The sequence below is a fragment of the Oryctolagus cuniculus genome, chromosome 2 (genome assembly GCF_051225735.1).
Source record: "Oryctolagus cuniculus isolate XC-2025 breed Fujian yellow rabbit chromosome 2, ASM5122573v1, whole genome shotgun sequence".
In the NCBI taxonomy this organism is placed as follows: Eukaryota; Metazoa; Chordata; class Mammalia; order Lagomorpha; family Leporidae; genus Oryctolagus; species Oryctolagus cuniculus.
Genome location: NC_142868.1, coordinates 78,655,746 through 78,678,393, shown reverse-complemented (window position 1 = coordinate 78,678,393; position 22,648 = coordinate 78,655,746). Strand labels below are relative to the sequence as shown.

Below are 22,648 nucleotides of genomic sequence, written 5' to 3'. Positions count from 1 at the left end.
TGTGTGTGTGTGTGTGTGTGTGTGTGTGCGTGATGATGGCATCATTCATTATGTATGCACTTAAAAATCCCAAGTCAATTTTTACCTGGGGAATTGGAGGTAGGTTGGGTGTCTAATCTTCATCATCTCTGAAATTTTCATCATCAGTAAGTTTGAAAAGCTAGCAAACTAGAAAGCTAGAAAACTTACTTGATCAGCCCTTGCCCTGACTGTTGATGAACAACTTGATATATTATACCTCTTAGTATTTTTTTGTTTGTTCTACTTAATACTTTTGGTTGAATAATGTAATCAATACACAATTATTCTTAAGTGCTGAAACTTAACTGAAAAGTGATCGCTGTTAAATATAAGAGTGGGAATAAGAGAGGGAAGAAATGTGCAATTTGGGACATGCTCAAGCTGACTTACCTCAAACGGTAGCGTTAGAAACATACCAGGGGACTCCAATTCAATCCCATCAAGGTGGCATGTACCAATGCCATCTCACTAGTCCCAGTGATCAATTTCTGTTCACAATTGATCATAATGATAGGACCAAGAACCAAAGGGATCACATAAACAAGAATAGTGTCTGCAAATACTAGCTGATAGAATAAAAAATGGAGAGAATGATCCAACGTGGGAAGTGAGATACACAGCAGACCCATAGAATGGCAGATGTCCTAACAGCACTCTGGCCTCATAATCAGCCCTTAAGGCATGCGGATCTGGCTGAAAAGCCCATGAGGGTATTTCAGGCATGGAAAGCCAAGACACTCTAGGGGAAAACAAAAACAAAAACAAAAACACCTAAATGAAAGATCTCCATGAGTGAGATCCCAGTGGAAAGAACAGGTCTTCAAAGAAGGAGGTACCTTTCTCTGAAGGGAGGAGAGAACTTCCACTTTGATATGGCCTTGTCTAAATATGATCAGAGTCAGTGAACTCAGGGGGCTTCCATAGCCTTGGCAGCTCATGACAAGAGCCTAGGGTGATAACTGATGCCATAAACAAGAGTGTCAATTTGTTAAGTCATCAATAGGATCACTGTGCACTTACTCCTCATGTAGGATCTCTGTCCTTAGTGTGCTGTACATTGAGATTTAATGCTATAACTAGTACTCAAACAGTATTTTACACTTTGTGTTTCTGTGTGAGTGCAAACTGTTGAAATCTTTACTTAATGTATGCTAAACTGATCTTCTGTATATAAAGAGAATCGAAAATGAATCGATGTGAATGGAAGGGGAGAGGGAGTGGGAAAGGGGAGGGTTGTGGATGGGAGGGATGTTATTGGGGGGAAGCCATTGTAATCCATAAGCTGTACTTTGGAAATTTATATTCATTAAATAAAATTTAAAAAAAAAGAAAACTGGAAAAAAAACTTACTTGAATGACTGATCCACATCTACAAACTTGAAATGCTTCAGCATAGAAAATGAAGTATTTAAAGGTCAGTTTTTGCAGTCCCTGCTATAATCCTGTTTTTCAGGGGGCTATTCAGACACACCAGCCCCATTCTGTGGCTGGTGCATTAGCCTGTCCTTGACATGTGGACAGCTCAGAGGAACAATGGCCTCACCTAACAGCAAGGTTGATTCCAAAGTTGACCCCATCACAGTACACTAATTGAACAGACAAGAACATGGAAGTAGAAGAGCAGCTAATAACAGCAAACCAGAAAATATTGATTTACACACAGAAGCAAGGTATTTAAAAGACAGCTCCTCAGAAAATCCTCTCTTCTTTTGTCAAACAGGCATTAGAACTTGTCTTTTCTTCCTACCCTTCAATTAGAAAGGAGACAAAAGAGTGATACTCTTGGCTTTCAAACAAAAGCCGAGAGGTGGATACATGGTCAGGTTTAATTGCTTAATAAAGATACTTCCTTTCTCCTCATATGTCTGGCTATAACCCTTTTTCTCTCATAGGCAAATAGAGAGGTCTAAGTCCAACTATTAACTTTTGGCTTAACAGGAAAGAGTTCTAGGGTGTTAGTTTTTCACTTTATAAAATGCAATGACTTGTCGCTGTTTTGGTTTTCTAAGTTAGTTTAATACTTGAAATATAAATGAAAGTGCAGAGATTCTGCCTGAAAGCAATACAGTTCAGAATATTCCCTGTGTAAAGGTTTATAACTTTTATTTGCTAGGTATTAAAATATCGTTGGCCAACAGTTGAGAATACAAAATGAAAATAAAATCTTTGAAAATATGTATATGAGCTTAAAAGTCTTTTGTGTTCAATGACATAGTGGGTGCCTGTTAAGGTTAAATATATATATTTAAGTGAATTTTTATGTATTATAACTGAGCAAGGCAAGTAATGTCAAGAGTAATGCAGGGGTATATGCTTGCTCATTATGGTAATGGGGTATTGGGCGTAGTATTATAAAGGTAAGTACTGGGCATTTTATGCCTACACTCCTGAACGCTAGCATTATTTGGATAGATGCATCTTTCTAGGCATGGGGAACATGAATATTCTAAGCTATACTATGACTTAAATATTAGCCATAAACAGTTTTTCCCAGGTATGTTGATATACCCATTGCTTAACTAAATTCATTCTTTCATCCTGAATCAAAAGTCCATCTAGAAAATGCCATTGTTCATAAAGAATAAAGTCAGAGAGATTTATTTTAATTTTAATTCCTATGGATATTGTTTAAATAAAGACTTTCACGCTGTAAACTTAAAATTCTAGAAGAAACTTCACACAGATCTCGTCACATGCAACTTTGAAGTCCTGAAGCACAGCTGCCTAATTTATATGAAGCACCCTGCAGTCACTGTCTCTTTGTAGTATTATTTGTCAAATGACTCAAGCGCTGCTTTAAAGTATATGAGAGATCACTAATCAATCCCTATGCCTTTAAATTGCATGCTAAGTCATATATATTATTTCTTCTATGAATGTAACATCTAAATTATAATTTCCTTTGATATCTTTAATTCTTTTAATTGAGAGAAGTATCATGGGCATAAATAAAATTACTATATATGATATTCTAGTAAAAGAGTAAGGACCCAGTAAGAATTTGATTGTGTTTGTCTGTGTGTATATTTGTGTCTGTGTGGTTATCTGTGGTAGACAGACTCTTCTGTGAGAGATAGAAATATGATTGGATACTGTGGGGAGTTTTCATAAAGCTCAAATGCTCTCATTTAGCATTCAAATGTTAACTATGCAGGGCTCATACATATTCTGGTTAAAAGTTTGGGTTTCTCATCAGTCCTTGGTGCTTCTCTCATTCTGTTACACTTCAATTGCTTATAAAAAATCTGCTTGGATTCTGCCCTTATGATTCCTAATTGCACCATATTATTACTTGAGATCCTCTGAAAATATATGTTACACATCTCTATAGTAAAACTGGTTAATTAGAGTACCTGAGATAATTAGAAAATACAGTATAAATGAAAAGTATTATGAAGAATAAACACAGGAAGTGTGTGCATGTTTGAGACAGAGGAAAAAATGGAAAGAAAGCCAGAGGATAAAGACATCCACACACAATGGAGGGAAGGGGAAAAAAGGGAGAGAGGGATGTTTGGATAGATGGAAGGAGGGAGGGAGGGAGGGAAAGAGGGAGAGGGAGAGGGAGAGAGAGGAAGAGGGAGAAATGGCTGCCCTCAAATAGGAAAAAAACTTCTTTAAACTTGTTTTGTTGTTGATCGTTTATTTGTTTCAGGAAGTACTTTCTTGGTTTAATTAACAGGATTTGGAAGCCAGGCCATCAATTGAAAAAAAAGAAGAGGAAAAGGAAAGAAAAGGTGATTATCCATCTAACTCAAAGGAAAATAAAAAAGGCGATTAAAGGAACTAACTTTGTGAAGGCAGTACTTCACTGGAACCATCATTAGACAAGAGAAAGCAATATAAAGAACAGAAGAAGTTAACGTTCCATGAGATCCTAAAGTTGCAGAGAGCTCTAGAACCCGCCCCCCCCTCCCCCACATTCAATTAAACATGCAAAGTACCCGAGAAGAATGCTGGAATATGGATGGGAGAATTTTTGGTCAAGTGTAATAATCAAAAATCTATCTCAGGATTATACTGGTCTCAAGAGTGATAGCCAGTAGCAGTACCAAGGTTCAGTGATTGTTAAATGTTGAAATTATGTCTGTCCAATCACCCTGAGAGTGTGTCTATCTAGGGTTCTTTGCTTGTCCTGACCTGTAACCAGTAACTCAAATATTAGTGCCCAGACCCCTAGACCACTGTTCTTCCTGATTTGTCTGTACTGCATGCCAATCAACATTCTTTTTAAAAAAGATTTATTTATTTGAATGTCAGTGTTATAGAGGGATGGAGGAGAGAGAGAATCTTCCCCCCATGACCACAATGGCCAGGGTTGATCCAGGCCACAGCCAGGATCCAGGAGCATCATCCAGGTGTCTTATGTGGGTAGAAGGGGTCCAAGGACTTGGGACATCCTATATGGATTTTCCCAGGCCATTAGCAGGAAGCTGTATCAGAAGTAGAACAGCTGGGACATGAATAGGTACCCATGTGGGATTCTGGCATCGGAGGTGGTGGCTTTACCTGGCATGTCACAATGCCAGTGCTTCTAAATTCTTGTGCTTGATTTTTCTTTCTTGTCCTCCTAACTCAAGAGTCAACCTAGTGAATTTGTGTCCCAGTAAATACCATCTTTCCTGCTTGTCCAAGGAGTCCTAAGAAAATGTGGCAATCAGGCAGGTACCATCATAGGAGCCACCCCCAAACACCCATCAAGTGATGCAGTATCTTACCAGACCCAAAAGGCTAGAGTCCAGGGCGGATGCTGGCAGTATAGGTGAGGGTGGTGGGATGTCACCAGTCTAATAGATGGCCAATGAACGTCCCTGTTCAACAATTTTTGTTCACATTTGTTGACATTCAATAATAGAATTTTCTTGAAACAGACCTGGCCTTTATGTTTGGAATATTAACTGCATCAATATTATCTTTAGCAACCTGCTATTGCATACCAGAGAAGACAGTGGTGGGGGCTCAAGTACTTGAGTCCTTGTTACCTGTATGGGAGACCTGGATGGAGTCTAGTCCAGCTCTGACTGCTGTGAGCATGTAGAGAGTCAATCAGAGGATGGAAGATCTTTCTCTTAGGCTCTCCCTTGTTCTGCCTTTTGAATAAGTATGTATGTATGTATAATAAATAAATATGTATAATAAAAAGGAAATACAACCTCTTTATCATGTATCGAGGACATTCTAGACACACATGCACACACAGCCACATACACGAATGTAAGCTAAGTTTATGTCATTTAAGTCATTCAGATGAATTATTTATGGAGGCGTGAGGAGCTTATTTAACATACTGAGCAGAAAAAGCACGATTTAATACAAAGAGCTTGAAAGCAAAGCCTGTGTTTTTAAATTGCATGCTAAGCACTCTGATTGGCCCTCCTGACTCAACTTGATTATATAATTATAATATATATATAATATATTATGTATTACATATAATATAATATTATATAATACTTTATATAATAATTATATAATTATAATATAATGGAAATCCCATAAACTCTTCCCAAACTCAAGTTTGGGAAACATTAAATTAAATTAATTTCATCTTCTTTCCTTCTTTATTTTAAAATTTAGATCTCTTTGAGTATTTTAAAGTACTTAAAATATTTTTTTCAAAATATATGTCAGGCTTGCAAATAGTGATTCAGAAGAGATTATACTTAGTATTATCCTCATCAAACCCCTACCCCCAGTTCCACTTCTAAGCTTTTGTTACTTTTTTCTTAAATTTCAGGAAGTGGCTGAATTTAATGACCCTAATGTCATAATAATGACTTTAATATGTTCTGGAAAATATTATTATAGTACTCTTTAATGATTTATGTACCATTGGAGATACTTAAGAGCACTATAGGATAAGAGCCTAGTTCACTTATAACCACTCCCCCTACTCAATTCTAAAATTGATATTTTCATTTTTGATCCTCTTTTACATGTCTTTTAAGTAATTCCCTGTAATTGTCTTTGTCCAATACCTTTTCTCACCTTTACTCTGTATCTGTACTCCATTTATTCTTCTGCCAGGGACACCTACTTTCCTCCATCTGAGGAACACATTTTTACTTTATCATTAAGACTGATAATATTTCAATTCTCTTCTGCAATCACAGTGAGTGCCTTCCACTTGGAGATAACTTCAACGTTCAATGTGGTGATAGCATGATCTTACATGAAACTCCATTTTTAGGATGGAAATCAAACATCTTAGAACTCAGTTGCTCAGTTGCATCTCTCAAGAAGTAAACGACGTTCCAAGACTTCTATCTACAGTACCTGTAACTTTGAGCTTTTCAGCCCCAATGGTGATCTCGTCTTCATCTGCAGAAAACAGCAACCTGCCATGTTCACTGGCTCTCACTTCAAATCTTTTACACTGAGCTTCCACAGCATCAGCTCCTAAGGTCAGAGGAAAGGTTTAACATGAAACTGGTGCACAGGAAAACATTAACACATACATTTTTAAGAAAAAGAATAGATATACAGTGATTATCCTGTTCTTCTCTGCTCTGTTTTACACCTGCATTAGGATTTTAAAAATCTATCCTTTTCAGGAGACCGTTGAATTTTGTAAAGTGTTTCTGGGCTAAGTTGGTGGGAAATGCATGCCATATGACCTCTAAATTTCTGGCCTGGTCTCCATTAAGTCAGTGGGTTTAGCCAGTTAAAAAACTTTTTCATTTCTACAAACTTTAATGTTAGCGCCCATATTTGTAATACATATTAATTTGAGAGGAGAGTTTTGTAAGAAAGTCTAACTGGATCTTAAAGACGAACACTGATTGAGAAAGAAGAAATTTCCATGAACAAAGGTGAGGAATTACTATTTTCACAACACCAAATGCACTCATTTGGTGTAACACAGTTGGCATGTTTCCACATATTCTCCTCCTTTTAAGATTTGGAACATTCCTCACCTATTCATTTATTTCAATTATTTATTAGATATGTGACTAAAAGGAACTCAAAAGGTGTGATTGTCTCTGTATTACTAAATACTCTCTAATTTAGAATATATGTGGTTTCCATGCAGCTCCCTGCTAATGAGCCTGGGAAAGTAGCAGAGGATGGCCTAAGTACTTGGGCCCCTGCACCCATGTGGGTGACCTGGAAGAAGCTCCTGGCTTTAGATCAGCTAAGCTCTGGCCATTGCAGCCATTTGGGGAGTGAATCAGTGGATGGAAGACCTTTCTTTCTGACTCTACCTCTCTCTGTAACTCTTTCAAATAAATAAAAAAATGTTTTTTTAAAAAGAATACATGTGGTTTCTACTGGGCACTTAGTAGATGAATGTCAGATAGGTGAATGAATTTTAGACTTTAGCTTTCCCTTTGTTTGGTTCCTAACCCTGTATCACCTCTATTCCCCATGCTAGTGCACAGCCTATAAGAAATGATGCCACCTACTGTCAGATTCTGATGAAGATTAAACAAGAGGGAGACATGAACTAAAAGACCTGTTACCATGTAAGGTAAGTTTTCTGAAAAGTGTATATTGTTCTTATATCATAAAAAGTATGTATAAATACACATTTATAAACTGACATAAACACTTGAAAAGCTTCAGCAAGGGCTATGCTAAGTAAGACAAAATTGGTGTTAAATTTATGGGCTGCCAAGTTCAAAATAGCATGAATGTAGTTTAAAATTTTGTTATTTTTTTTTAAATAAAAACCTTCCCTTATTTAATGAGAGGCAGAGGAAGCCAGGGGTGACATATTGTCTTTGGCACAGACTTTTTCTTTGATCTTGAAAACATTATTTCAACAGATTGTATTCAACTGAATGTGTTTTTTCTAAAAATGGTATAACTTTTCTATACCATCCCTTTGAACTTTGGAGTCATAATAAGTAACCCAATTTGTTATGTTCAACGATCTGTACTTTAGGCCAATGTGGTGATAAATGTGACTTCTGGGTTTGAAGTCGCTATGTTTAAATGTATCTTTTAGGGACTCAGATATACATTAAACTTGAACTACCTGCAAGATAGAATAGATATTTTAGATATAAAATCTTAACATTTGCATTGCATTGATTCCTTTAAATATACTCAATTGCTGAACTTACTTGATTTAAAAATATATCATCTTATACCACAGAAATACATTAAATCACTATATAGATATGTATGCATACATATACACCCTCACCTTTTACATATATATATACACACATTAGCAAGACTTCTCATCATAATACTATGTCTTTATATACAAGATAATTTATTAACATAACACATAGGCTATTAGGAATTCAAGTTGACTGGTCTCCGGATTTGGCAAATTGAATTGAAATTTTAATTCATTAAAATTAAATGAGGAAAGGCAAATAAGAAAATGTTTATGCACCCAGAATGGATGAGATGTATCTAAGCCATAAATAAACACATGCAGAATCATCCAATTGAACAATAAATATAAAAATTAGTACTTCAGATAACATTTTATTCTTCATATTAGCATAATTACAGAGGGTAAATTGCAAGCAATTAACAATGTAATAAATATTTTAAATCAGAAAATAATTTTGAATACATTGTATTTACATATGTTGCTTTCCTTTTCTGCAAGTAGAGAACTAAAATATGTAATCAAAGATAAAGTAAATTGTTGGAGATATTTATGCTTAAAGATGATAAATTCAATTGATGAATTGAATGCAGTATATCCTGACATTCTTTGGCTATCTGGTTTTCATTTTCTAATATCCTATTTGGTAGACTAGATCAACACAGGCTCTAATTATTCAAAGTAGTAGTAATGCCCAGCTCAGTGTTAATCAGTGATGCTTCCAGTAAAGCAATGTTCTGTGATGACTTTGGATGAAAAAGTAACGTTCCTCTACAAGTAGATCACAGGAGATGGAATTATCTAAGTAGAACTTTATTTTCTTATTCACCTCACACGCCAACTTGCCAACTAAAGTACCAAGACTATAATCTCTAAAGGTTATGTCAACAACTTCATACTTCATACCAGGCAGGAATTTCAGGGTTAGAATTGGCAGGTTAAAGAGAAAAAAAAAAAAAAAAAACATGATATCCATCCTTATATATCCCTACTGCATGACTCTCGATCAACACCAGTTTCTAGACCAGTGTATTACATTCAGTAATTGCTCAATTAAAATATATTTTATAACTGTGATAAATCACACTACTATCCACCATTTGTATTTTTTATCACTGCCTTGTCCATAATCTGTGCTATCACAAATTACTGCCTTTGATGTTTTTTTAAAAAAATAAAAACTTACACATACAAGCATTGCATCAGAAATTATTGTGTTTTTGCTTGTTTGTTTGTTTGTTTTTGACAGAGTTAGACAGTGAGAGAGACAGAAAGAAAGGTCTTCTTTTCCATTGGTTCACCCCCCAAATGGCTGCTACGACCGACACACTGTGCCGATCTGAAGCCAAGAGCCAGGTGCTTCTCCTGGTCTCCCATGGGGTGCAGGGCCCAAGCACTTGGGCCATCCTCCACTGCACTCCTGGGCCACAGCAGAGAGCTGGACTGGAAGAGGAGCAACCAGGACAGAATCTGGCGCTCCAACCAGAACAGAACCGGTGCCCCAACCGGGACTAGAACCTGGTGTGCCGGCACCGCAGGCGGAGGATTAGCCTAGTGAGCCACAGTGCCGGCCTCAGTAATTATTCTTAACACTCACAGAAGGATTAACTATTGTTGCCAACATTGGTGGTATCTTCAGTGTCACCTTTCCTTAATTACATGTCTCCTGCCCTTTAGAGTTCAGAGGGGTCCACCTTATCTCAAAATGAATGTGATTACTCTCATGTTTATAGCTTTAGCATTTATGTATGCTTTCTTAATACATTTTCTTAGTTGCACCATACCCACTCCCATTCATCTTTATATTAGTTGTGTACTCAGGTGATTAGATTTTCTTCAAACAGTATTGGGCTCCTGAGGGTCATCTATTTAAGTTCATGTAGCTTTGGTCTGTTCTACATTGCTTTGCTATGTTGCATGGATATGTTAACAGTGGTTCATTTTCAATGGACAATCAGCTTGTTTCTAGCAATTCAGAGTTAGGAAATATATCACAGATGTTTTTGTACGAATCTCTTTCCTAGTAGAAAGTTTTCTAGGGCACCTACTTTAGGGATGGGATTGCTGCTTTTAGAAGAAAATACTTCAAATATACTAGACAGGAGATGGTACTGTGGTGAAGGAAGCTAATCCCATATGGGCAAATGTTTGTGCCCTGGCTGCTTCTCTTTCATTCCAGCTGTTTATGGCCTGGGAAAGCAGTAGAAGATGGCCCAAGTGCTTGGGCCCCTGCACCCACGTGGGAGACCTGGAAGAAGCTCCTGGTTCCTGGCTTTGGGTCAGCCCAGCTCTGGTTGTTGTGGCCATTTAGGGCATGATCCAGAGGATGGAAGACCTTTCTCTCTGTATCTCCATCTCTGACTCTGCCTCTCAAATAAATAAACCAAATCTTTAAAAAAATATACTAATGTTTTTCCTACTATTTTAATCAATGTATATTTCTACCGAGAGCATATGAGAGTTCCTGTATCTCTACATCATTGCAAGCACATTATTATTGTCCGATTTTGTAATTTTTTTGTCAATCTGAGTGTACAAGTAAGTTACTATGGTTTCAATTTATAATTCTCTGATGACTGTTGGGGTAAATGTTATTTTTGTGATTAGCATATTTTTTTCTTTTTATGAAAAAATGAACTTCCATATTTTCTTTTTTTCTATTTCATATTTAATGGTAAGAATTTTTTTTTTGACAGGTAGAGTTATAAACAGTGAGAGAGAGAGACAGAGAGAAAGGTCTTCCTTCCGTTGGTTCACTCCCCAGATGGCTACCACAGCTGGCACTGCGCAGATCCGAAACCAGGAGCCAGGTGCTTCCTCTTGGTCTCCCATGCGGGTGCAGGGCCCAAGCACTTGGGCCATCCTCCACTGCTCTCCAGGGCCACAGCAGAGAGCTGGCCTGGAAAAGGAGCAACCGGGACTAGAACCCGGCGCCCATATGGGATGCCAGCACCACAGGTGGAGAATTAACTAAGTGAGCCATAGTACTGGCCCCAATGGTAAGAGTTTTTATACATAAAAATTATTTGTCAGATTCTTTTCCAGCTATGTTTGTTGGAAAATGTGCCTCCCTGTTTGTGACTTTATTTTACCATTTTTGCTTGGACATTATTGATGAATAAAAGATTTTCATTTTATTGTGGCAACATTGTCAAAATTTTTCTTTGCAAATCATGCTTCTTGTGATTTAAAATCTGACCTTTCTACCATTATATTTTTATAAAGGTATTTCCTATTGTTTCTGGTTATCATAATTTAGATTTTCTACTTTTAAAAATATTTTATTGGATGCTTAGCTTCCATATAAATAATAAAGTATAAAAATTATAAAGCTATGTTTCATGAAATATTAGCTCCATTACTTATTAAAATTCTTTAGTTGAGCCCTATGATTTTTTTTATAGAACAATTCCAAATCATGCATTGTCACAAAGCCAAAGGATTTGGGGCTTTCTATTTATTTAAGTCTATATTTGTTGCCCTATTTTCCTGAGAAATTGTTCATGTAAATAATTTTCAAATTTGTTGTTATGAAACATTTTACTGAGGTATGTTTATATTTATGAATGCAAATTTAAAAATATAGGTCAACATGTTTTGAGACATGTATGCACCTACATGGCCTACAAGGGCCTTCCAGGACTGCTTTAAGAAAATATGACAGAATGGTAGTCTTGGAATAAGAGAAATAGGGGGCCAGGGCTGGCGCTGTGGCACAGCAGGTTAAAGCCCTGGCCTGGAGTGCCGGCTTCCTATATGGGTGCCAGTTCTAGTCCTAGCTGCTTCTCTTCTGATCCAGCTCTCTGCTATGGTCTGGGAAAGTAGCAGAAGATGGCCCAAATCCTTGGGCCCCTGCACCCACGTGGGAGACTTGGAAGAGGCTCCAGGCTTCTGGCTTTGGATCGGCGCAGCTCCAGCTGTTGCCACCTGGGGAGTGAGCCAGCGGATGGAAGACCTCTCTCTCTGTCTCTACCTCTCTCTGTAACTCTGTCTTTTGAATCAATAAAATAATCTTAAAAAAAAAAAAGAAATAATAGAAATAAAGTTATTCCATCATAGTATTGGAGAATGGAAGTCTGAAACAACTTGTCAGAAGAGCTATGTTTTTTTTTTAACATTATTTATTTAGTTGGAAGGCAGAGAAATTGAGAGTAAGTGAGAACGAGAGCGCGAGAGAGAGAGAGAGAGAGAAGGCAACAAAGGAAGCTCTCATCCACTGGTTCACTCCCTAGATGCACTTGCACTTGGGCCAGACCGTTCTGGAAGCCAGGTACTCAATCCAGGTCTCCCATAAGGGATGCAGTGAGCCCTTCACTCCAGTGGTCCAGGGTATGACCTAGCAGGAAGTTAGAATCAGAAGCTGGAGACAGAAACCAAACCCATGTGCCCTGAGAGTACATCAGGCCCACTGATGTTTAGGGTGCAAGTTGATTTCCCAAATTTTGTCTCCACGTTTTTTTTTTTTTTATTTTATTTTGTTATTATTGTTTTCAATGTGTTATTTTGTTCAGTATCTGTTTCACTGTCAGATTTAGGTCTTTCCCTGAGTCTCCAGAGGTTCCATTCTCCTGAATTCCTTGCTGTGACTCTTGTTAGTCTGCTGGCTGAGGGTTGGGTGAGGCACACTCTGTTTTTCTGATAAAACTTCAGTGTTAGGCAGATACCAGGTCCCTGAATCTTGGCCTGTTGCTTCTCAGCTTGATAAACACAGTCTGGAAAGATCAAGTAAATGAACTTTTTTAGGTTTTTTTTTTTTTTTTTTTTTTTTTTGTAGACTATCCATTGAATCTTTTGCTTCTATTTTATTGATACTTGCTTTCATTTTCCTTTCATTCTTATTCTGGATTTATTCACTTGTTCTTTTGATAGTATTCTTAATTTTGCCACATGGCTAAGGTGGAAAACTCAAAATTTTCTTTTTGAAAAAGATTATTTACTTGATAAAGTTACAGCTGGGGGGAGAGAGGCAGGGAGAGAGATCTTCCATCTGCTAGTTCAATTCCCAGATGGCCTAAATGGCCAGATGTGGGCCAGGCTGAAATCAGGAGCTTCCTCCTGGTCTCCTGCATGGGTAGCAGGGGTCCAATCAATAGGACATCGTCCTCTGATTTTCCCTGTCCATTTGCAGGGATTTGGGTTGGAAGTGGAGCAGCAGGGACATGAGCCAGAGTCTACATGGGATGCTGGCATTGCAGGTGGTGGCTTCACCTGCTACAGCACAACACCAGCCCTTCAAAATACTCTTAAGCAAGCTACTCATCTCATTAACTTGTGGTCCTGTCATTTTTCCAAAGCTTGTCACCAAAAGCTAATTTTGATTTGTGTTGGTGATAGCATATATATTGACATTGGATGTTTAAGTTATTGAGCATTTAGTTACCTTTTATGATAATGTTAATAATCATATCACAGAATATATTATAGGATTATAATATTTTATATATATATAAATAATTTAATGAAAGCTAGGTTGACTTTGTGTGTGTGTGTGTGTGTGTATGTTTGTGTATGGAGTTATCTTTGCAATTTGGTGATATATATTAATGATATTTACAGAAAGTCTATTGAATTGGCCGGCGCCGCAGCTCACTAGGCTAATCCTCCACCTTGCGGCGCCGGCACACCGGGTTCTAGTCCAGATCGGGGCGCCGGATTCTGTCCCGGTTGCCCCTCTTCCAGGCCAGCTCTCTGCTGTGGCCAGGGAGTGCAGTGGAGGATGGCCCAAGTGCTTGGGCCCTGCACCCCATGGGAGACCAGGAGAAGCACCTGGCTCCTGCCTTCGAATCAGCGCGGTGCGCCGGCCACGGCGGCCATTGGAGGGTGAACCAACTGCAAAGGAAGACCTTTCTCTCTGTCTCTCTCTCTCTGTCCACTCTGCCTGTCAAAAAAAAAAAAAAAAAGTCTATTGAATTGTATTATTTTATTCCTGGAAAAAGAAATTCCTTGTTCTTCTTTACACTGTCTAATTTTCCCAAACAAAACTTAGAGTTCATCATTTAGTGTATTTAGAGTATGCGAGGTAGCAACTTGATCATGTTACGATTATCAACTAATTTTCACAGCAACCATAGCAGGTGAGCCCTATTTGACTTAAGAAGAAAGCAAGACTCCCAGACGTTTAAAAATGTGCTTAATTTCTCAGAGGTGATACACTGTAGAGCCAGGATTCAGGCCAAGGCAGTTTGGCTACAGACTACAAGGTGCTAGGGATTCTGTGTGGTTAAATTCCTCCTAAATTATGAAACTAGACAACATACCATTTGGCATCCCATGGAGTAACAGTTTTGGAAAGCTTTTGGCTAAAGATATATGGCAAATGGAAAATAAATTTCTAAATAATGTATGCTGGCTCCAATCCTCTGTGCTAGCTACTTGCTAGCTACGAGTTTACTGCTTTACCACTCCCCCTACGGGGCCCCAGTGGCAGAAAACATCTTGTAGGAATCTCATTACACAGCATTTCCAATTCCTTCCCCCTTACTCTCCTTAAAGCCAACTCTGATCAGGCATTTTGTCTTTCCAGAATTATCAATGACTTTTTGTCGGTAAATTAAGTGGTTAATTCTGTCTTTATCTTGATTGAGCTTTTAACAATATCTGACACAATTCCCTGCACTTTTCCCAGAAATGATTGATTCACCAGTGCCAGGGACACCCCCCACACCCCCCACCCCCGCTGCTTTCCTACCTCCATGGCCATTTCTTAGTTTGCATTACTGAAAACACATTCCTCATAGCCCACAGGCAGAGCTGAATTAATGGTATCTTTCCCAAGGGATGCTGAATCAAGGGTATTAGTCTCTCTGGCTAAGGCAGTGGATCCAGGCATAATCACATGACTCAAACACTCTGCTGAGTTTTGCTCTAAGTTGTGTAGCACATGCACCTTCCTCCCTGATCACAGGCACTGAGCATGACACAAACTTGAAGATGTTTAAGGTGAGCAATGCCCCATGTGACACTCATCCTGAGAATCCAACCAATTTGTCAAACGGAAAGGGACAAAGAGAGCAGCCCAGAAAGACACTCCTGAGAAACTGCCTTAAATAAGTGGATCCAATCAGAGACATCCTGAGATAAACTTGGACTTGCCAATTACAAAAATCGATCAGGAAAACACCCACCTCTCCTATGTTCAACAGTTCAAAAAAACTCACATTATCAGTTTTTTTCAATTGCACTTAAAAAAAATTCTTCTTTGAGTTTTCAAGTACTATTATGTGTCTCTTGTTAGGAAACTGGTGCAGTTTTAGCCAGGTGGCCGCACGGCCCAGCTACCTGAGCCAGGCTCCACCCCCATCCTAGTGGGATTTGCTGCTCCTGCTTCCCTGCCAGCCCTCAGGTGAAGTTTTAAAAATGCCTGTTCCTGAACACGGGCTCTCTTGGCTCTTGGTTCTTCTCTCTTGGCTCTGCTCTCCTCTCTCCTCTGCTCTGCTCTATCTTCTCTCCTTGCTAGCTCCTCTCCTCTCTGTTTCTCTCTTATATTCTCTTTCTCTCTTTCCTTCACTGCCCCTTCACTCCGGTCTGTAGGGTGTTCCCCAATAAACCCTCTCCCTTACTCCAGTGTCTGGTGTGCTTTGCGATGGCTAACATTAATATATAACATCTCTCACACTCTAATTTTCATTAAACAAAAGATAAAGAAATCTTCTAATTTCAAATATCATTATATCTTCCTACTCATGAAAATGTTCATCAGTGTTTAAAACAAAATAAAACACTTTAGCATTTCCTGAAATAGCTCTGTGGAAGCAGGTGCTAACATATCCTGAGGTACAATCTCTTACCACTTTTCTATGTGGCAACCTGAATGTCTAAAATATTCAATTTCAAACCTGGCCTTAATGGTATAAATATAATACCTGATACACTTGTGTTTTTGGGTGTTTTGTGATTCCTAAAATAATAATCATACTTACACGATTAACCAATCACTTCAAAAAGTACAATGGTACTTTTTCCTGGCCTGGCCTCTAATGAATTTTGAGAGGATCAGGTGCTGACCATGGTGTCCAATGGAAGTGAACTTGGGCATCTCAGACCTATCATTTTGCTAAGGGGCCCCAGTGAAGAAGGTATGCTCACATTAATATTTTGTGTGATGAACAAGCAAAAAAAATTACAGCATTTCCAGACTGTGGATAACAAAGTTGGGATGTGAGTTATTAATCTGTGAACATTTATTATACCTCCTAGTCATTCAAGAAGACACCTTGCCCTTTCAACCCATAAAGAAAAACAGAAGCAATAAGCAGCAAATACTCACATAATTTTTACATAAGTTAGAACCAATAAATATGTAAGTATTTAAAGGAGATGCCTTACATCTACATTTTTGGTCTAGTGCTCTTATAGCAGAGTAAGTATTTTAAAAATAATCCCAGTATCTCCTGGTAATTTCTAATTTTTTAACTTCTATTTAGCAGACACTGATGGTTTCTAAAATGGTACTATGTTATTTATGGAAGTAGAGAGGTGGAAGGTGATGTTGACAAACCCCCTACTTCGTGATATCCAACTATCATGTTTTCCATTACAGCCTATAACATATATATCATTTATCTTTTATGACCACATGGAATGAAACTGGAAATTAACATCAGGAGCTCTAGAAAACATACAAACCATGGGGACTGGGCAACATGCTCCTGAATGAACAGTGGGCCATAGAAGAAATTCAAAGGGAAATCAAAATCCTTGAAACCAATGAAGATAGCACAGCATCAAAACTTACACAATATAGCAAAAGCAGTGTTAAGGGGAAAAATTATAACATCAAGAAATTGGAAAGATATGAAATGAATGACCTAATAATGCACCTTAAGAACCTAGAAAAATAAGAATAAACCAATAAAACCAATAATAATACCAAATAGGCAGGAGGAAAGAAATAATAAAAGTTAGAGAAGACATAAAACTGAAATAAAAACATTAAAAATTAGGTTTAAAAATTAAATAAAATTGATATACCAAATAGGGGGGGTTTGGGAGAACCCAATTTAACAATATCAAAGATGAAAAAGATGTTACAATGGATAGCACAGAAATAAAAAGAATCATCGGGAATTACTACAGCTACATGCCAAAAAATTGCAACATCTAAAAGAACCAGATAGATTTCTAGACACATACAATTTACCAAAATTGAGGCATGAAGACATGGAAAACCTAAATAGACCAATAACCAAGAAGGAAACTGAATTATTAATAAAGACACTCCCAACAAAGAAAATCCCAGGACCAGATGACTTCACGGCTGAACTATACACAACTTTTATAGAAGAACTAATCCCAAATCTTCTCAAACTATTCAAAACAATTGAAAGGGAGAGAATCCTTCCAAACTCCTTGTATAAGAGCAGTATCACCCTAATTCAAAAATCAGAAAAAAATCCAAAAAAGAAAGAGAACTACAGGATATCCCAGATAAACAGATACAAAAACCTTCCACAAAATACTAGCTAATTGAATCATACAACACATCAGAAAGTTCATTCAAAATGACCATGTGTGATTTATCCCTGGTATGTAAGGATGGGTCAACATTCTCAAATCAATACATGTGATACATTACATTAACAAACAGAAGAACAAAAACCATATGGTTATCTCAATAGATACAAAGCATTTTATAAAATATGACATCATTTCATGATGAAAATCATAAACAAATTTAATATAGCAGGAACATGTCTCAATACCATCAAGGCAATATATGACAAACCTACAGCCACATATTCATGAAACAGAATATAAGTATTTTAAATGATGCTAACAGAAGACTTATAACTCACATGACTAATTTCTAGTAAAATTAATAAAGAAAAACTGAACAAGTTATAAATAAAAAATATCAAGAGTGAACAAACGATAAGAGAACATGGGTAGTAGGGGACAAAGCACTTGGACCATCTTCTACTGCTTTCCCAAGCCACAGCAGAGAGCTGGACTGGAACTGGAGCAGCCAGGACATGAACCAGCATCCAAAAGGGATGCTGACTTCATAGGCAGCAGCTTAACCCACTGTGCCACTGCACCGGTCCCTGAATTGGTATTTAAGTCTCATTTCTTGACTCTTTTATAAACACCTATTAATTATCAATAAATGTAAAAGCACTGGATACTCTGTTTCAAATATGCTAAATGCTGGGTGTATGAAAATAAACAAGTTTATATATTTTAATACTTTGATACACTGGAATTACTAAACAGTTAACTGAACTGATAAACCCAAATCTAAATTGATTGCGTGGTTATACTTATAAATGTTACCTCCTTATTAGAGCCATCATAATCAATCTGTGAATCCTCATCACTGCATCTTTACAAAGTAACTGGAAGTCATTTTGAATAAAATTAGACAATTTACAAAGAAAGGGAAACATTTGAGAAGAGTCCTAGACTATAATTTCTCAGCATATGCTTCATCTCTCCTGACTTTGGATCAGTTTGTTCAATGATAATATTAGAGCAAAATGTGCTTTATAAAAATACCTCCATAACTTAAAACCATGCCACAGTTCATTAGAGCACAATGAGATTTAGTACTTCATAAAATATAGCATCCCAACACTAATGATTGATAAAGCAATAAAAGTTCCTATCAGTATGCTTGTATGGGTTTATAGTAACTAAAAGCAAGTCATTTTCTTTTCAGTCCTACTTAGACCATTGAAGTTTCTTTTCACCATATATAATGTAATCAATATTTCAGTTATATGCTTGGACAACACAATTTTTCCACCCCAAGCAATCAATCAAGTCTGGCTTTCATTCTCACTGCTCGACTTTAATTGATCTCATCAAGATCTGCCATAAATACCATCTCTCAAAATTCAGTGGCCCTAGACCTTGTCTTATCACACAGCAGCATCTGACTCAATCAATCATTACTGTCTTCCAAAAAAAAAACTTTCTTTCATGAGGTTTTCAAAAGATCATACTCTCTTGGCCTTTCTTCTATCTCCGTTGCAGTATTTTTTCAGTGTGCATTCCTCCTTTCCCCTCAAATATGTGCATACCCCACTGTTCACATTAATGACTGGCACTATCTTGGGTGTAAAAAGCCTATAGTGGAAAGGGAAAGCCAAAATAATTGAGGAAAACCTTCCTCTTTGTATACCCACTCACCTAGGACCATCACTATAAATGACATTTCTATGTTACATCACAAATTCAGACCTGGCCCACTAATATTTATCTTAAGATTTATGTTTTTATGAACCATGTGTTTAGATATGTAATGAACATAAAAGTTAATTTTTCACAATAAGAACTTTTGATTTTCACATGCTCACATTTTTTTTCTTCAATAACCCCATCTCAGAGAATTCAGTCAAACTGCTTCCCAGTAGCTGAACCCCTTTTTGCCAGATTTATTTCAGATTTATTTATTTGTATCTATGAACATAGATACAAAAATCTTAAACAAAATACTATCAAAAGCATGGCAATTATTCATAGCTAATTGAATCATTCAACACATCAGAAAGTTCATTCAAAAGGACCATGTGTGTCCTGGAATGGAATTGAAGGAGCTTTGCAGAACCATAGAATATCAAAATCATGTCAATTATTCATAAAGCAATTCCTTAAAGTCTCAAGAAATGGCCTTAAAGATACATAGAAAATGAAGAAACATTTATTTAAGAAACTCTACTAAAACTCAGGAAAATAAGAGAGTCTGTATCATTTGAGCCATGAACTATTTCCTTCCTTCCCCTCCTGGCTCAACATGAAGAAACTTCCACTCCATGCAGCCCAAGAACACAGATTTCCTTTCCATCCTGCTCCCAATAGAGGGGTATGGCATTTTCCCACGAGTGGGAAATGCACCTAAGAGGTCTCCTTTTATCCCTGCATTCCTATTCCTAGCATGGAGAAATGCTACATGGGACCTATGGCCCTCAGGTTCTTTCAGAGGACGAATATTCCATCTTCTAGGCTAGTCAAGAAGACGAGGCAAACGCCAAACCTCACACCTACCTTGTGCCCAGTTCCAAAACAGGGATAACGCTTAGAAAAAAAACAATACTTTTTCTGCTTCTAGATCCACAGCTGTGGCTCAGACATTTTGCCAAGAGAGAAAGATAAACAATAAAATAGACTTCTGAAGCTCTTCCCAACAAATATTTTATTTTCAACAGAGCTGGGATAAATTCAACCCTTAGGGCACTCTCAAAAGTGATAAATTTGGATGACAAGTAATTAAATGAATACTAACACTTCATCAGAAACATACATTAAGCCATAAGTAAGTGAGTCAAGCAGAGAGAACCGAGAAAGAGAGAGCTAAGAAGAGCATTCTTGGGGTCAGAACAAATTACAAAGCCAAATCCAACATCTGTCACTGGAAAGGATCCAAGATGTAACTGAGTTACCCTACAGGACAAGTATGTCCCCAGGAATTAAAAGAAATGGACAACAGGCAGCAGTGAGTGGAGTTCACCCTCTGTGTGTGGTCAGGGAAGGAGAAAGTCAAACAGAGCTACGTTATAGCCACTGCCAATCAGGATGAATGTGTAAAGGCTCTGGGAACTTCTCTCAGGAATGACTTCAGAGCACTCCTATTGTGGGGAAGTGCAGTGGATGCAAATCAACATTAACCTAATACTCCAGGCTGTAGCTAAAAGAACGTGAATAACTGACACTGATTACAGGGAATGGAGAAAGCAATACTCACAATTGTTACAATAGATTCTCTAGACTCAAATTCCAACACATTAAACAGGAAATCCGAACCTCAGATGAGGAAAACATCAAGTCATAGCAACTGCTATTATAAATGACCAAATGTCAGTGCCAGAAGACTTCACTGTAGCCATCATACGTATGTTCAAAGAATTAGAGGAGACATGTTTTAAGAATTAAGTGGAAGTATGAAAAAATGTTTCATCAATTGGAACATACCAATAATGATATAGACATTACAAAAGAATCAAATAGAAAACTCGAGTGGCGAGGTAAAATAACCAAATAAAACATCAACAGAAGAGACTCATGTGATTACATATAGTAGAGGAATGACTTAAAGAGATAATAGATTATGAAATCTGAAGAACAGAAAAACAAAGAATGAGATGTGAATAGAGCCTCAGATAAAGTAGAAAAAACATAACGGCACAATCAGGTGCATAAAAGGAATATTACAAGTCTATGAGGGAAAGAAAGGGGCAGAGAAATATTGAGGAGATAATGCATGAAGATTTCCTAGTATTTATTGAAAAATAATGATATACACTTCTAGGAGACTCAGTGAATCCAAAATAGGGTAAATGTAAAGGAATCCATGTTGAGAAATGCCATGGTAAATAGATAACATGTAAAAACCAGGAGAAAATGTTCAGTGCATGAGTAGACATGATGGCCTCACAATCAGAAGGCTGTTAAAGATGACTGCATCCTATAGCGGAGTACCTGGGTTTGACAGCTGGTTTTGGTTATTGACTCCAGCTTCCTGCTAATAGAAACCCTTGGAGGAAACAGTCATGGCTCAAATAATGAGGTTCCTATTACTCATGTTCAGGACCTGGATTGAGTTCCCAGCCCCTGCTTTGGCCTGGCTGTTATGCGCATTTGGTGAATGAACTAGTAGATGGGAGATCCTTCTCTCTCGTTTTCTCTGAATTTCAAATGAAGTAAATAAATAAATAATGTGTTTCTCCAAAGAGCTAAAACATTAGGAATATATTCTTGTGATAGCCTAAATGCACATCAAATACTAACCTACATGAAATAAAAACTTAATATAGGAATAAATATGCTATCAATAATAATAGTTATAGAATCCAATACTTTATGTTGCAAGCAAAATTATATATAATTATGCTAATATATTTATAAACTATGCAAGTTTCCGGAAAAATAAAGTATATTATTAGTTATCTACAGATGGGGATGTGGTGAGTCTTTGGGTATAGGAAGCTAAATTTGTGCAGTTTCTTTTAGGAGATATTAAAATACTGTAAAATTGATTATGGTGAAAGTGGTATAACCCTGTTAATATACTGAAACCAACCAATCAATTGTGCATTTAAATGGATGAATTGCATTGATATGTGTTTAACCTCAGTAACAATTTTAAAACTATTTATTTATGGCTGCTTTCTGAAAATCAATCTTCCAAGGCTCCAAGGACCCATCCTTCAACATAAACCCATACAATACCACTTTTGTAGAACTCAGCTGTATCTTTGTCAAAAACATTGTCATTTCTAGCCTGGACTATTGATATATCATTCTTATTCATATCTCTGCTTTCACTCTTGCCCTATATCTCAAGATATATTCTTCACACAAAAACCAAAGCCACATTTTAAAAATGGTAATAAAACCATATGACTGCCCTAATCAAAACCCAACAGTAGCTTCATAGAATACTTGGAAATACATATTGTCTTCAACATGGTCTGTAAGACCCTGTCTGGTTATTGCACCTCTTCATTAATAATCTCAATCTCTGCTTTAATCACATTTTAATTACAATGGTAAAAGATCATTTACATACACACACATGCTTTCATATTTTTTCTTCCTTTTAACTGAAATTCTCTTTAG

At 37.2% G+C, this 22,648-nt stretch overlaps 1 protein-coding gene across 3 annotated transcripts in view; it reads right to left on the bottom strand.

Moving 5' to 3' along the window:
• The window catches only part of SGCZ (sarcoglycan zeta), a 1,232,459-nt gene that overhangs the window by 64,761 nt on the left and 1,145,050 nt on the right, over positions 1 to 22,648 (bottom strand). For all 3 annotated transcript variants that reach the window (XM_017350432.4, XM_089327274.1, XM_089327275.1), the window contains one exon: positions 6,298 to 6,420. In XM_017350432.4, coding sequence (XP_017205921.2) covers positions 6,298 to 6,420 — 123 coding nt within the window. The remainder of the gene's footprint in view (positions 1 to 6,297; positions 6,421 to 22,648) is intronic.